This window comes from Mirounga leonina, unplaced genomic scaffold (genome assembly GCF_011800145.1).
Source record: "Mirounga leonina isolate KUSES-001 unplaced genomic scaffold, KU_Mleo_1.0 Mir_115, whole genome shotgun sequence".
Classification (NCBI taxonomy): Eukaryota; Metazoa; Chordata; class Mammalia; order Carnivora; family Phocidae; genus Mirounga; species Mirounga leonina.
In genome coordinates this window covers 73,501,978-73,519,129 of record NW_023270268.1, presented here as the reverse complement: position 1 = coordinate 73,519,129, position 17,152 = coordinate 73,501,978, and the positions used below count along the sequence as shown (strand labels likewise).

Sequence of the window (17,152 nt, the reverse complement as noted above, 5' to 3'; positions counted from 1 at the left end):
CCCATGTGCCCCATCTTGGTGTTTTTTTTTTTTTTTTTTAATTCACTTAAAATACCAAGACTGTGTCATACTAGCACGACTTCATTCTCTTTTAAAACTGCATGGTATTTCATTATATGTAGGTGTGTACCATTATTTATTGATGAGCATATAAGTAATTTCCAATTTATATCTGGTAGTTGTGGAAGTGCAAATAATTACAGATAATGAACATTCTTAGAAATGAAATTACTGAACCAAGGGGTTTCAAATTTTTAAAATTTTGAAGAGATATTTCCAAGTTATCTTGCACATAGTTACACTTCTTTCAATATTATCTGAGACTGTTTCCACATTCTTCTCTATCAGTCTTCTTTTGAGATTTGAAATTTCTGCCATTCTAGTAGTTGAAAATTGTTACTTCTTTTTATTATGCCTTTATTGGATTAGCATGCATTGGGCATTTTTTTTCATAAGACAAATAGTTGTTTTTATATATGTGTGAATTTCCTGTATCTTGTCCTTTGATTATTTTCCCTTGCCATATCCATTTTATGAGAGAAAAAGAAACCCTTTACTAGGATAGACTACCATTTATTTATGTATTTTTCTAATTTTTTTTAGTTCAGCTTTATAATTTTTATTTAATTATTTTTATTTTAATTCCAGTGTAGTTAACATACAGTGTTATATTAGTTTCAGATGTACAATATAGTGATTCAGCAATTCTATACATTACTCGGTGCTCATCATGATAAATGTACTCTTAATCCCCTTCATCTATTTCATCCATCCTCCCACCCACCTCCCCTCTGGTAACCATCAGTTTGTTCTCTATAGTTAAGAGTCTGTTTTTGGTTTGTCTCTTTTTGTTGTTGTTCATTTATTTTGTTTCTTAAATTCCACCTATGAGTGAAATCACATGGTATTTGTCTTTCTGTGACTGACTTATTTCCCTCACCTTTATACTCTCTAGATCCATCTGTGTTGTTGCAAATGGCAAGATTTCACTTTATGACTGAGCAATATCCCACTGTAGACCCATACCACATCTTCTTTATCCATTCATCTATCGATGGACACTTGGACTGCTTCCATAATTTGGCGATTGTAAATAATACTGCAATAAACATAGGTTTGCATATATCTTTTTGAATTAGTGTTTTTGTATTCTTTGGGTAAAAACCTAGTAGTGGAATTACTAGAATTCTACTTTTAATTTTTTGAGGAACCTCTATACTGTTTCTCACACTGGCTGCACCAGTTTGCATTCCCGCAAACAGTGCACAAGGGTTCTTTTTTCTTCACATCCTCACCAACACTTGTTGTTTCTTGTCTTTTTGATTTTAGCCATTCTGACAGGTGTGAGGTGATATCTCATTGTAGTTTTGATTTGTAGTTCCCTGACGATGAGTGATGTTGAGCATCTTTTCATGTGTCTGTTGGTCATCTGTATGTCTTCTTTGGAGAAATGTCTGTTCATGTCTTCTGCCCGTTTTTAATTGGATTATTTGGGATTTTTTTGGGTGTTGAGTTGTATAAGTTCTTTATGTATTTTGGATACTAACCCTTTATCAGATATGTCATTTACAAATATCTTCTCCCATTCCGTAGGTTGTCTTTTAGTTCTGTTGATTGTTTGCTATGCAGAAGCTTTTTATTTTGATGTAGTCCCAACAATTTATCTTTTATTTTATTTCCCTTGCCTCAGGAGACATATTTAGAAAAATGTTGCTATGGCCAATGTCAGAGAAATTACTGGGATAGGTTACCTTTTAATAGATAACCTACCAACAGTTCTCAGGAAACCATAAATCTATGTATTCCACACATGATCACCTGTACAAACACTAACTCACTTAGAGGCCTAAAAGAAAGCCCAAAAGAAAAAGTGTCTGAGAAGAGAAAGAAAACAGTCTATCTGGAGATAGATGTGGGGACTGGCCTCACGCTTTCTATTACTTTTCTATTGCTATAAAAAATATGACCATTAATTTAACAGCTCCCAGTTCCTGTGATGGAAGTCCAGGCACAGCATGACTGGCTTTTTACTCAGGTCCCACAGAGCTAAAATAAAGTTGGTCAGCTGTGCTCAGTATTCTCTTCTAAGTTGATCTGGTTGTGGCAGAATTCAGCTCCTTGTAACTGTAGGACTAAAGTCCTGGTTTCCTTGCTGCTTATTAACTGGGGGCCACTCTCTGCATCTAGAGGCAGCCTATGTTCCTTATCACAGAGACTCTCCCATCTCCAGAGTCAGCCAAGGACAGCTTCCCTTGTGTTAAAACTTTCTCATGCTTCCAATCTTTCTGACTTCCAGACCCAGATCTGAGGAGTTCATGAGACTAGAAAGCCCAACCAGGTAATCTACCTATCTTAGGGTCAACTGATTTGGAACAAAACAGAATGGCAAAGACCCTCAACAGTGGCACCTAAATTAGTGTTCAGTTAATTAACTGGGAGGAGGTGTATGTATGCAAGGGGTCAGGAATCTGGGGGGTCATCATAGCATTCTGCCCACCTCAACCCCCACCTGCCTTCCTCAAGGGAAGCAGACAGAAGTCATGTCTGTTGGCTGAGGACACCAATCCTACTGAAACATTAGATGCCAGAGAAAGGGAGCAGGACAGGAATCCATCTAACCTCATGCACAACAAAGTCCCACCCATGCGGGTCAAACATCTTGATATGAGCAATGAAACAGCAGAAAGCTGCAGAGATAATCTCAGAAACCACACATACAATGTAAGGGTCGGGCAGGCCTTCCTGACCAAGGATCCAAACCTGGCATTTTCTGACTCCACAATCTCTGCCTTCTTGACCCCTACGCTGTGACCCACCAGAGGACAGGTCATTCATTGGCTGTACAAATAGATTTTGAGTCCTCTGACCTCACTGTTTCTTCTTATGCCAGTGTGATCAGAGTGTGCTTTTGTGAGTTGTTGGCCTTGGGTGTTCAGTAGAACAGAATGAACTGACCGCAACCTAAGTAGGTAAGCCACTAAGGGGAACCGTAGTGATGAGCATTATTCTAAAAGAATTCTAAAAACCCTCTCTCCCCTCCCTCCATCTCTTTCTCTTTCATATTCCCACCTGCTGCTGTGCTTCAGGCGCATGATACATGACCTGCTTGAGACAGAAGAGATTTATATAAAAGAGATTAAGAGCATAATTGATGTAAGTAGACTTGGATAGTGGACATTAAGCATGTATTCAAATTAGAGAAGTTCTGTTGCACAAAGAGACTTAAAATAGTTGCCGTATGTCTCTAGAATTTCCACCAAGAGTTCAGGTCTTATAATATCACAAGTATCTTTCCAATAGGAATAAGAACTAGTGATCCGTGTAACTAAATAACTTCCAAAGGATTGTATCAATTCATACTGATTTTAGCAGGGCCCAGTAGGTTCACCCTATGGTTGCCAACACTGGACACGATAATTTGAATATTTTTGATAATTTAATAAGGGAGAATTGTTTCAAGTAGGATTTTTTGCTTGAGAGTGAAAATTTGAATTTTTCCAATTTTCCTAAGAAAATAATCTGAGAAATAAATGATCTGTACAAAGTTATAATAGAATTTTTATAATAAAATATCAGAAGAAAATAAAATCTCCAATAAAAAAGGGGATGTTAATAAAGTCTGATATTCATGCTGAATGAAATATTATTCAACCGTTACAAAATATTTTGAATAATATGTAGCAATGTTGAAAAATGCTTATAAGATTAAACTAAAAACAGTATTAAATAAGCTTTTAAAAAGTCACGAGGGAAATATAATAAAACAGTAGTAATTGCATTTGGTTGTAAAATGAGAGATAAGTTTTTTGCTTTCACGCTTGACTTGTATAACATAAACATTTAAAAAATATATTTGTTCTTTCTATAAAGTGCCATTTTATAATCATTGCCATTTAAATTTAACCACCTTCTTCTGAAGATGGACACATGAAGGGAATAATATATATCAAAAGAAAGTATTTGATGAAATGGTTTTCAGGAAATAAGTGTGCCATATTTCCCAGTTATTAAAGTTTTCGTCCCTAGAGTAGCTAATTCAGATCATCTCTTAAATGTTCTTATCTGTAAAACCTACCTTGTTTTCACCTTTGCAGGGATATATCACTCCAATGGATTTTATTTGGCTGAAGCATCTGATTCCAGACGTTCTTCAGAATAACAAGGAGTTTCTCTTCGGGAATATTAGAGAACTTTATGAATTTCACAACAGGTATATCATAATTCAAACTATCAGGAAAAATGGAAAGTAAAAGAAAAACGGAAATCAGACTGATGGGATTTGGAGATGAACATGTGTAGAGATTGCCAGGCTTAAGCAAGTAGTCCAGAGTCGGTGGACCTGGTTGGGATGGGATGGGATAAGAAGGAGGGGAGAAGTGCCACAGATCTCTGAGGGAGAAGGGGAAAGGCATCAATGGAGCGTGTCAGGCATTAATGTTATATTTTCTGTGTGTTCCTTTGCTTATTTATCTATTCATGTATCTGCCTTTATTGAGGACCTGTTCTGTGTCAGGCACTGTGTTCAGCGTTGGGAATACAAAGATCACCAAGACACACGTCCACATACCTACTATCATCAAGTAGTGCTGGGAGCTAGGGTGTTGGAAAATGCTAACTGGTCAGACAAGTTGTCCTTTTAGCCCAGGGCTGCTTGGGTGTTGAGTTCTAGAGAATTAGAGGAGGAAGGGACTTTGGAGATCATCTTCCAAGCCTTTCATTTCACAGATGAACCTGCAGCTCGTTTCCTCTCTTTACTCAGTATAACAACCCCAAATCACACATGTAATTGATGGGAAAGAAGAGACTCCTTGGTGAATTGACCCACAGTTGTTTTCCCAACCCTGTCTCTTGTCCATTGGTCAGACACACAACTGAAATGGAAATCCCATTTCTGCTACCTTCCCTGGAGAAGTTATTCAACCTCTTCCATGCCTTGGGTTTCACGTTTATGAGACCCTACCTTACTAGGTTCGGTGGAGGATTAAATGAGATATTGTTTATGAAGTACTTAGCTTATGCCTGGCTTGCCTCAAGCCCTCAGTGATATTAGCAGTAGACACAGCAACAGCAGTTCATGTTCATGTGATTCTCATGTAGCAGGGAGCATCAGCGCATCTTGTTGGTCTACAGCTAGTGCCTAGAATTATCAGGACAAGCTGTGGTTGGCTTCAAGGAATCCTAGTAATGTCACAGAATGTTTTTTTCTTCCAAATCGGTATGTTGAAGATGAGTCAAGAGCAATAAAGCCTGGAAAACAGCATTTTTCTGAGCACCTCTTAAAATCTTATGTGATTTTACTTAAGAAAAAACCTTATGTGTTTTAACCTCATCCATGTAAAAAATCAAAATGTGATTATACTTTTCCTTCCCTAGGACTTTTCTAAAAGAATTAGAAAAGTGCACCGAAAACCCTGAACTTCTGGCACGCTGCTTTCTCAAGAGAGTAAGTCTCTGCTCCCAGTAGCTCAGAATAACCATGGGATTAAAGTTAGCCCTTAATTTTCTGTGTGAGGGGCAAGGGCAAATGGGAACACCAAAGGTCTGAAAAATTACACATACCTTTTGAGTGCAAAGCAGGAGTCCTTTGTAATATGTCACCCAGCGTGAGATGAGGCCAGTTTGACTAGGCTCATATGACAGATGGGAGCAACTTACAAGGTTGGCCTCCTGCAAAGCCCAGTGACATGGAGGACCGGCCCCCCCAAAACAGATGATCCTCCTCTGAGTGACTAAGCTAACTGGTTTTTTTTTTGTTTCTTTTTTTTTTTTTTTTTTTGAGCCGAAGGCAGCCACCTAATGACTGAGCCACCCAGGCACCCAAGCTAACTGTTTTCGAACAAGAATCACACAGCAGGCTGAAATTCCTCACTAAAGTTGTATTAACACTCTCAAGAGAAGAAGTACTGATGCTAAACTAAAAGTCTCAGAAAATGTCTTTTCTTCCATTTTATTTCTTACAGCATAGAGGATTGTTAGAATATGTTAAATCTGTGGTCCCTCTTTTTTTTTTTTTTTTTTTTACTTTTCAGTTTGGAACTTATTTATTTTTTAAGATTTTATTTATTTATTTGACAGAGAGAGAGCGCAAGCAGGGGAAGCGGCAGGCAGAGGGAGAGGGAGAAGCAGGCTCCCTGCCGGGCAGGGAACCCAGACATGGTGCAGTTTCAATCCCAGCACCCTGGGATCATGACCTTAAGCCGAAGGCAGACACTTATCTGACTGAGCCACGAGGCACCCCTTTATTTTTTATTCTTAATGAAAAAATAACTTTGGAGCATATTCCAAAGCTTATTTTTTAAAATTTTATTTAAATTCGATTAATTAACATATAGTATATTATTAGTTCCAGAGGTAGAGTTCAGTGTCTATGGTCCCTCTTCTGCTTAGTACCCCATTTATGATTTCCTGCCCTACACCACCATCTCTGACTGCTTCCCCTTCTCCGTGCGCAGATCTCTTCCTTCTTGCCCTCTCTGCACCCCTGCTTTGGGCAGTGAATAGGCTGTTTGGGCCTATTGAGTCGGTACAGAGACATGTATTACCTAGCACCGCTCCCCACCAAGCACTTTCTTCCCTTGGGAGGACTATGCAGAGGATCCTCGTGCCCTGGACTTTCTAAGTCTTTTGCATTTCTCCTCTCTCAACTAGCTCTTCTTTTCATTCTCTTCCTTCTTTTTCTTTTTGTGAGCCTGAGACAACAGATGAAACAACTTGAACATTTTAAACAACCCAAATTAAGGCTGATAAGTCTAAGAGCAGTACGTGTGATAAACTGAGAGCAAGCAAACACAAATCCCCAGGTTTTAAGGCATTTGACATAATGGAGAAACAAGAGCCTTCAACCCTCAGAACTCTTGCCAGCTTAGAAAGCCTTTTCCACAGTCTGTATGGGCTTTTCCACCACAACCTCATCATAGGTTTTTTGTCAAGTGCCAAAATTCAAGGTACACTGAAAACTATGTTGTATTTAATCTAATTAATTTCCGTTTTGAATTACTTTATAGCATTATTCGTGTTTTGTACTACTTTTTAATTTTGTACTCATCAAGCTACCAACGTGAAGTCTACTTTCAGAGCTTAGAAATATTTTATAATTGCTTATGTCAGTATTGCAAAGACTTATTTAAATTGTTGGATGAGAAAAGGACCGAACTCCTGTGGGGAAAAAATGGATATGATAAAAAAAAAAAAAAAATTGTCCCAGTGTAAGGCAATGGTTAGGGAATTGCTGACAAAACATCTTGTCCTAGAAGAATTCCTCACCTAAAGTTTTGCAAAGCCTCCTATAGTCCCCCATGTTGGGAGAAACCCGAGAAATCATGCTCCAGACCTGCATATAAACACTGCATATAATCCTATGTGATTTATGATGTTGGAGACAGAGTACAGGTAATAAATTGTTCTCCGTCATAAAATTATTAGTCTGGGGCAGATGGAGTAATTAAAAACCATGATTAGGTAATCTTTGAGGCTCCTTGAGGGAACTGGCTGTTGCTGTGTATTTGTTGGCCAATGAGGCGGGCCCCTCACCCATTATCTACTACGACCGTTGACCTTTTCTCAATAATATTTGCAGAATTCCATTACTCATGAAAATGAGTTTTGAAATATTGCTCTGGCCAAATGTTTTCATCAGACTCTATAGTCTGCAGAATCCAGGAAGATTCTGCCCCAGAGACCAGGCTCTACGTAGAATAATATTTGTCAGTAGTTTACTTTGAGTTCCATTAGCTCTGAGATGTGACAAGGCAAAATGGGAAGAGCCCTGGGACTCAGGAAATGTAACTTCTTGCCAAGTTGAGCCACTTGCTATCAGCGTGACTTCATGTTAAGTTGCTTAAACCCCCGGAGTCTCACTTCCCTCCTCCATACAATATGTAAAGTCGTTGTGGAAATCTAGTAAAATAGTGTATGCAGAAGGGTTTTACAAAATAAAAAATGCCTTGTCAATAGCTACCATATATTGGGTGCTCCGTATGTATTGGGCATTTGTTGAGAAGTTTCTATACATCGTCTCATTTAATCTCACAGTAGTCCTAGTTGACTGTTGTGAACCCACTGAATAGATGAGAAAACTGAAGTATAGGGAGGTTAAGTAACTGAACTTGGGCCATTTGGTTTGGAACTGACAAAGTCAAGAACTGAACCTGGACCATCCACCACCAGAGCCCACCATCCTAATGCATAAACGATCATATCTGAATAGGAGCTTTTGGTAGCATTTATTTTTTTAGCCTCCTGATTTATTCTATAAGCAGGTGAAGATAGTTGGGCACTTTCATATGTTGCTGGTCAGTGTGTATCCTTTCTTTAAGGAATTTTGGATTGAAGAGCAAATGTAGGTCAACGGTCGTGTTTTGGTGCTTGAAGGCCTATGGTGTTCTGCATTGCTCAAAGCGTAGACGTAGTACCAAGGAGTGAGGGTTTGAGGAGCACACGTTTCAGCTCAGCATCCCTCGAGAGAACCATGCGCCTCTGGTGCTGGGAAAGTTTGGGGAAAGGTGGCTGACTGTTGAGGATGTTTCACTGGGTGGGAGGATCTCCTCCAACTTTTATATAATCTTCCGGTGGTTAGTGTTGAAAGCCCTGAAACCTTGAATTCTTTTAGGAGCTAAAGGCCAATGTTTTTGTGCTCTGACAGACCCAATGTGGGTGAGATGCCGCATCAATTTGTAGTATTTTATAAGCCTGGCCTGCGGTACGGCAGGAGTGTTGCCTGCGTGTGGGCGGCTCTGCTGTGGAAGCTGTTGCGTTTAACAAGTGTACTTAGCACGGTGCCTGGCACATCAAAGTCACACAGGAGATAGTTCTTGAATGAATAAATAATGAACATATTGTTAAGCTCTGAGTTATTATTCTAGTTCCGTAACCTGTCTGAAGAACATTTCTCAAGAGCCATCTCCCTTCCTTCCACAAGCAGAAATGGAAAGAAATAGACATAGTTGAAGCTGTGAGGAAAACAGTGACCTATGTCCACATGAAGGTCATCAAGAGTTGGCCTGAGAGGGGCGCCTGGGTGGCTCAGTCGTTAAGCGTCTGCCTTTGGCTCAGGTCATGATCCCGGGGTCCTGGGATCGAGCCCCGCATTGGGCTCCCTGCTCGGCGGGGAGCCTGCTTCTCCCTCTCTCACTCACCCTGCTTGTGTTCCCTCTCTCGCTATCTCTCTCTCTCTCTGTCAAAAAATAAATAAAAACTTAAAAAAAAAAAAAAGAGTTGGCCTGAGAAAGATAGGGACACGGAAATCCACCAGGATGCAGCCCCGTGGGCTTCCCCACCCCTCCCACCCCCAGACAGCACAGGCTCTGTGACCAGCATAGCTGGAGTGGTCCAGGTGCGTGTGACAGAGTGGATGAAGCTGGCAAGCTGACTCCATAGGCTGGGACCAACCTTTCCGGGGTACTGGTGGGTATGTGCCCACCTCTCATGGTCTTTGATGCAATGAGAAATAGGTCACACAGCACTTGGAATCTGTCTTGATCTCTAGCTCTGAGATAGTCATATAATGTTTCCTGTCTTGGAGTCTGGTGCTGTAGGTGGAAAGGGATGTCTGAGGCAGAGCCTGCTGCTTTGGGGGTTGCCCAAAGGACTTAGAGCTGGGTTGTTTTCTCCAAGCTGCCACATTTTCCTTTTGGGGTGTTTCTATCTTTTGGTTGTCTCTTGGTTTATTTTCTGCAGTTGGCATCACGATGATCAAAATAGGAATATAGGGAGAGAGAGAGGAGGGGCCATCAGCTACCAGCACCTTTTCTGTCAATTTTGTCCCTCACTGCAGAGCTACTCTGGGGAGACAGTGATGTCCTGGATAAAGAACAGAGGAGGAAGGATGAAGATTAAAACCTGCTCCTATTCATGAATTTACGGATTTATCAGAATCCTGTAGTTGTTTCCACAGCACTCTGTTCGTATCTGTGTTTAGTACTTACGGTTGTTTAGAACCCTCTATTTACCTTCCCATCACACAGTCACCCCAACATGAGGTTATTGTGCATCCCCAGTTCTTGACACCGTGAAAAGACTCAGGCTTATTGAATATTTGAATGAATAAACAGTATCATCCTGTCCACTTATTGAAAAATGCTACCTGATTAATTTGTTCCAATTCTTTTCCCACTCAGAAAGAAGATCTTCAAATATATTTTAAATACCATAAGAATCTGCCCCGAGCTAGGGCAATCTGGCAAGAATGTCAAGACTGCACCTTCTTTGGGGTAATGTTGAGATCACAAAGTCTCGCACAAATGGTTTTCCCTGGACAATGTTTATGTGTGCCAAGTCTTTAAAGAAATCAGAAGTATGAACGAGGCAGGGGAATCTGGCATTTGAATTTATGTTTATTAAAAGTCCTATTTTGAGATGACACGTTGGAAGTTCTGATGCGGCCCTGGGTCTCTATGGGACAGGCCTGTGAGGAGCAGCTCTAGCCTGGTGAGGAAACCAGAGTCCTTGTCTAGGATGGGGAATTTTTAAAAGGAATTAAATCCAAAAGGCCACATTCTGGGGCTCCTTGGAATGATATTAGTGAGTCATCATGCAACTTCTAGACTCAAAATGACCTGAATAGACACAACTCAAAGACAAGCTGCCTTTTTCAGGATTTGAGGTACCCCACTGTCTTCCAGTGGACTTGCTTTCTAAAAGAAGTAAATGGTCCTGCTCCCCTAGCTGCATCTAGAATTACTAGCCCAGCCATCCTCTTTCCCCTTTCTCTCATTTGACACATTATTCCTAAGGCACCCAACGACTCAGTAACATTACTAAGTTGGTCAACACAGCTGCACCTCTTCCCCGCGCCACCCCCACCCCCACCCCCCACCCCCCCGCCAAAAGCCTGTTTCATTTCTTGTATTCAAGTGCTGCCTCTTTGTTCTCTCCGTGTGTTGTTGCTTTTGTTTTACATTTGTTTCTGTCTGGCTTTTAAAGGTATGCCAGCGCCAACTGGATCACAATCTCCCTCTTTTTAAGTATCTCCGAGGACCAAGCCAGAGACTTATAAAATACCAGATGCTGTTGAAGGTAAAGTCGATGAGACAGTGCTTTCCTGTGCTGGGAAAACACGCGTGTGCTATGATGCTCTTTTCCTTAGGCATGCAGAGCTGTGACTTCGTCTCTTCAAAGGAGAAGAAGATATGTGTCTCCTTTAGGCTTTTTCTGTCCTCCAAGTCCAAAGCAGGGTACCTCAGTGAGGAGAAGGACCAAAGAGTCAGAGAGTTGAAAGGGACCTGGAAGCCTGGCTGGTCCAACATGCGGCCTAGGGCATGGATCTCTCAGGAGGCTGGTTTGGGGCAGGAGAGGTCCTGGGGAGCAAAAGGAGAAAGGGGAACGCCACCACATTGCTGGCAACTGAGAGGGCGGGGAGGCAGCCAGAGCCTGTCCTCTCATATAAGGTATCTACAGGTAAGATATCATCTGCTCCACCTTACAGATGAGGCAAGGAGCTTCAGAAAAGAGGTGTGATGTTCCCCGAAGTCACGATTTTCTGTGCATTAAAACAATGGAAGGCAGAAGGCAAAACTGGAGTCTTTTCTCCTTTTACAACATCTACCTCCATCCCTCGATTAAGGATCTTTCTCAAGAGCAGCATCGTAGAGGGAATTTTGCTCTGCTGAACCCCTCGGTGGTCCGTGCTCTGTCTGCCGACAGCACACGTACAGGATAGCAGTCCCAGACACCCCAAACGGGAGACAAGGCCCTGTCAGGCTGCCCCCCCGCCTGTGAGCTGAGGGAAAGGTTTGGCCCCTTCTCCAACTTGTGTTTTGAGTTAACCTGTATAAGCAGCTCTTGCCCAGTGGCTACTATCTCTCAAAACAACAACAACAACAACAACAACAATGAAAAACAAAAAACACAAGCACCTGCTCTTTACTGGGGACCTTCCCATATGTATTTCTTTTTTTAAAAGATTTTATTTATTTATTTGACAGAGAGAGACACAGCGAATGAGGGAACACAAGCAGAGGGAGTGGAAGAGGGAGAAGCAGGCTTCCCGCCGAGCAGGGAGCCCGATGTGGGGCTCGATCCCAGGACCCTGGGATCATGACCCGAGCCGAAGGCAGACGCTTAACGACTGAGCCACCCAGGCGCCCCCCCCATATGTATTTCTTATTTAATCCCCACAATCAGACACACCAGAAAGACTCTGGAGTGTGAAGAAACTGAGGCTCGGGGAGCTTAAGCTCATTGCCTAACATTCCGCCCTCAGAAAAAGCTGCCCCTTTCCGCTTTGCCTCAGCAGTCCCAGCCTCAGCCGGACCGGCCGTGCCATCAGCACGTGCGGCATTCCTGGACGTTTTAGGCCTTGGTGTTCTCACGTGTCGGCTGGGGATACTAGAACCTCCTCCAGAGGATTGCTGTGAGGAGCCAGTGGGTAATGCCTGTAGAGAACTCGCTCAGGGCTGACCCCCAGGAAGCTTCCGTTGTTTTATCCATAGAGATGCCACAGCAGTGTGGGAACGGGGATGAGCCCCCACTGCTTCCCTCCACCAGGGGCATCTGTGAGTGTGTTTCCATACAGTGCTCAGGTAGACCCTCACACTCCTCTGACCAACCCACCTTTACTGTCATCCGAGCTGGACGAGTCCTACCCAGTGAGCAAGGAGCAGGACGAGTGGGGGTCTTCACCACCTCGGTCTGGGTCCGTCGGGTACTGAAATGCCCGAGTTTTCCCACAGAAGCGATGTTGCTAATCACTGCTACGGGCGCAGTGATTAGAAACCCAGCCCGAGGAGTTAGCCATCCGGGGTGTGGATCCAGCTCAGCCGCTTCCAGACTGCATGAACTCAGGCAAATTACTTAACCTCTCTCTGCCCCAGGTGCCTCAGCTGTGAAGTGAAGGTAGTACTAGTCCTTTCCTGGTATGCTTTTTGGGAGCATAAACGAGGTAACACATGTTAAAAGTAATTAGGGAATTTTGTTAGTTTCATGTCACTCAGGAAACGAGACAGAATCACTATAAAATATTCCTCGGGGATCTGTGTGAAACAATGAGAGGCTATTCAGGGCAAACCAGTTTTTCCCATAGCTAAGCTTGCTGCATGCTGGAAAAACAAGTCCAAACCACTGGCACGCCTGTGAAGAAAGGAAGAACTTTGTAGTGTTCTCCACCCTGAGGGACAGAGCTCATTCTGCAGGGCCTACCATCAGCTTCTTTGGGAGCATGGGTGTCTGACTGATGGCCTCATGGCTTAGAAAGGATGGTGGAATCCTGGTGTGAGAAGGCTTTTTCCGAGTACAAAAGAAAGGGAAGGGAATGATAGATTATGCCATTAAAAACAGACACATGAAAAATTGGGTGAAATATAATATTAGCAAGATACGGGACAGATCTTAATAATGAGCTCATAGAAGTTAATAATTTTGAAAAACAAAACAAAAAGAAATGATACCTATGAAATGCTTCGTATCTTTTCTGAGATATTATGAAAATTAACAGTTGTGACAGAGTTTTTTGAATACATAATGTACATAATGTCTAATGAGTCATGGCAAGCTGATTAAACAATGTATTATTTATTAGCATATATTAGAAATAGATGCATTTAGGGACAACATGAATTCACTTTTATTGAGGTCATGATTTATGTCAAAGAGGCTAAGTGATGTATGGAAACTATCAAATTTATTTATTTTTTTAAGATTTTATTTATTTATTAGAGAGAGAAAGAGCCAAGCAGGGGGAGGGGCAGAGGGAGAAGCAGACTCCCCGCTGAGCAGGGAGCCCGATGCAGGGCTCGATCCCAGGACCCTGGGGTCATGACCTGAGCTGAAGGCAGACACTTAACATGACCTGAGCCGAAGGCACCCCAAAACTATCAAATTTAATGTAGAGAATTTTTCTTACCTGGATTTTAAGATGTGATTTGGAAAATGGTGCATTATTTGTTTATAATAAATTTTGCTTATTATAGGAAGGATGTTCTAGAATAGGTGGTTATGCTGATTTCCTGTGTAATGCGACTCATGTCATAGGAGTGATATTCATTTTTCTTCTTTTAAAAAAATGAAAGACTACTATTAGAAAAAAGAATTAATAGGGAGAGGTTGGTAAAAGGATATAAACTTTCAGTTTACAAGATGAATAAGGTGTGAGGATCTGATGTAAAACATGGTGACTGTCGATAACAGTGTATAATATAATTGAAATTTTCTAAGAGTGGGACTTAAATGTTCTTGACAAAAAAAAAAAGATAAATATGTGAAGTAATGATGTGTTAATTAACTAGATGGAAGAAATCCTTTTATAATATATACATATATCAAATCATCACCATATACATTTTGAATACATTTGAATTGGCATATACAATTTTATATGCCAATTATACCTCAAAGGTGAAATAAAAAAGAAAATAATTAAAAAATAAATGGAGGACATAGGCAGTTTACAAAAGAATAAATGTTAATAGCAAAAATTTTTGTTTTGAAAGTTCTACCTCACCAGTTATTTGAGAAATTCAAATTAAAACAACAGTGAGGTAGGATTTCTCTGTTGATTGAATTGGCAAAACTTTTTGATTAAATGTTAATACTCCATGTAGGGTGGGGGCTGGTGAAATAAACTTTCATATATGACTGATGGGAACATAGTCCTTCTGTAAAGAACTTGGAAGTATGCATCAGAATTTTTAACATTGGGGCGCCTGTGTGGCTCAGTTGGTTAAGCATCCAACTCTCGATTTCAGCTCAGGTCATGATCTTAGGGTCTTGAGATCAAGCCCCACATTGGGCTCCATGCTCAGCACAGAGTCTACTTGTCCCTCTCCCTCTGCTTCCCACCCCCCACAAATAAATAAAATCTTTAAAAAAAAAAAAAAGAACTTTTAACATTGACAATTTCACTTCTAGGAACTTATCCTTAGGAAAAAAGCACAAAGATCATTATTATTATTGTAAAAAATTATTGAACCTAAATGTTTAAAAGTAGGGGGGATTAATGAATTATGATTTATCTACAGGATGCAACACTGCTACAATTAAAAAACTTGTTTTAAAACATAATGTCATGGGGCTCCTTGGTGGCTCAGTCGTTAAGCGTCTGCCTTCGGCTCAGGTCATAATCCCAGGGTCCTGGGATCGAGTCCCCCATCGGGCTCCCTGCTCGGCAGGAAGCCCTCTTCTCCCTCTCCCACTCCCCCTGCTTGTGTTCCTGCTCTCGCTATCTCTCTGTCAAATAAATAAATAAAATCTTTAAAAATAAATAAATAAAAAAATAAAACATAATGTCATGGAAAAATGTTCATGATACATTGTTGAGTGAGAAAAAACAGGCTACAAAACAGTGTGTCCAATATAATTCTGTTTGTGGAAAGTACAACCTCTGTTAATTTAGCATTGGCTGGAGATAGCACAGTAGATTTTGTTGGCATTCTACTTTTTGATTTCCAATAAGACTTCTGGGTTAATGCAGGGTCTGCTGGATTTTGAGTCTCCTGAGGATTTGGGGATAGACTCCGGTGACCAAGAAGGAGGCTTGGCTAAGGTACTCTATATAAATATTGTTTTATATAACTAACTGTTAATGGTGTTTGTCTATGTGTGGGCAGATTTATAGCAATTTTGTTTTTCTTGTTTATGATCTTTATTATTTAAATTTTCTAAAATAGCATGTATCTTATAATTTGTAGTCACAGAAAAAACAAAAAAATTAAAGGCAATTTCAAAGTGAGGTTTTGTAACAGGATAACTAGTAATATATTTATTTTCCTCTACATAAAAATGTTTTAACAGGAATACAAAATTAAGTGAATGTGTAAAATGCTTACATAAAAGACTGGAAGTAAATATGATAAAATCTCTGCTGTGGTTTTCCTGCAGGGTAGGATTATGTATGATTTATATTTACTTGTTTGTACTTCGTAGTATTTCTGATTTGCATACATTATGCCCTGTTCACCTCTAAGTGTGTTTGTGGGTGTGAATTCTAAGACAGCCAAGGTTCCCTCGGAAGAAATGGTGACCATACCGTACTGGGAAGAAATCTGTGACTTAGGAGTGGGGTTTCTTTTAAATTTTCTATAGAATATTCTAATTTTAACAAGAAAAACATGAGGAGCAGTCCTTCTCTGCTCAGTATATATGGTAGGGACTCCTTGAAATTAAGAGAAGCTCAAGACACAGGTAATATAGCCTGGAGCAAGGGGAGCTAGGCTGAGTTAGTTTAATAATGTTTGTAAGGATGTTTCTGAGCCCTGCATTACACAATGTAAAAGTAGCTACCTGCTATGTTTATGGGAGGAGGGTTAGTGGGAAGGAGAGAGAATTGGAACAGTTGAGTCTCTAAAAGGAAGTTGCGTTTTAAGCATTGGGTAAAGAGGAAGACCCCTGGTGTAAGAATGTAATCCTTTATTGATATATTACAAAAAACTCAGGTGAGAGAGTCTGTTGTCTTCTCCCAGCACCTGGAGCATGTTTATATGAGTGAGAGGGTAAGAATGCATGGCAGATTGTTGAGTGGAAGCAGCGTGTTCCCTCCCATTCATCGGCCCTGTCACTCATATCTCTGATCCAAAGAAGCTAATCCTCAGTGCTTAGGCAGAGATCAGGAGAACACACAAACCTTTGCTTACATCACACGTAGAGGACAAAAAGAGATGGGACTATACAGGGAGGGGAGGGGTGGCAAAGAGCTGTCTGTTTTTTGTTATAGAAATTGATATGTTAAAAAGAAAAAAAAAGGAAGAAGCCAAAATTTTTTTGTTGGTATTTACCATAGAACAGATAAATATGCCACGTAGGTAGCAGGGGAATAAAATACTGGAACTGTAAGCAAAAGACTTGCACACTGAAACAATCATCCCTATTATGTCCTAAGTGTCTCAGTAGTAATAATTGGAACATTGGTCTCTTGAATTAGCAGTTATAGTGTTTGCCCTCAATGCTGAGTCTTCCTGTCTGGGAGGTGCAGACCTTGTTGGCTTATCTCTTTGATGTCTTTAATGGTGATAGAATGTGAGAAAGACTGGGGAAGGAGAAGAGGGAGGAAGGGCAGAGCTGGGGCGGGGTGTGGGGATTCGAGGTGGCAAATTCAACAGGCATTTACATGTAAATCATGAGTAAACCTCCACATGGAAGCTCATTCTCTGCTTCTATAGGAGATTACAAATATCCTCCCTGCGATGGTTTTAAGTATAATTTTACCCATAAGAATAGGACTTTC

General features: G+C 40.9%; 1 protein-coding gene across 1 annotated transcript in view; it reads left to right on the top strand.

Annotated features, from left to right (window-relative positions):
• MCF2L2 (MCF.2 cell line derived transforming sequence-like 2) overlaps nucleotides 1-17,152 on the top strand; it is a 239,307-nt gene that overhangs the window by 177,780 nt on the left and 44,375 nt on the right. Inside the window, exons 16-21 of the mRNA XM_034999667.1 lie at nucleotides 3,087-3,153; nucleotides 4,095-4,210; nucleotides 5,374-5,443; nucleotides 10,116-10,208; nucleotides 10,921-11,013; nucleotides 15,404-15,475. Coding sequence (XP_034855558.1) covers nucleotides 3,087-3,153; nucleotides 4,095-4,210; nucleotides 5,374-5,443; nucleotides 10,116-10,208; nucleotides 10,921-11,013; nucleotides 15,404-15,475 — 511 coding nt within the window. The remainder of the gene's footprint in view (nucleotides 1-3,086; nucleotides 3,154-4,094; nucleotides 4,211-5,373; nucleotides 5,444-10,115; nucleotides 10,209-10,920; nucleotides 11,014-15,403; nucleotides 15,476-17,152) is intronic.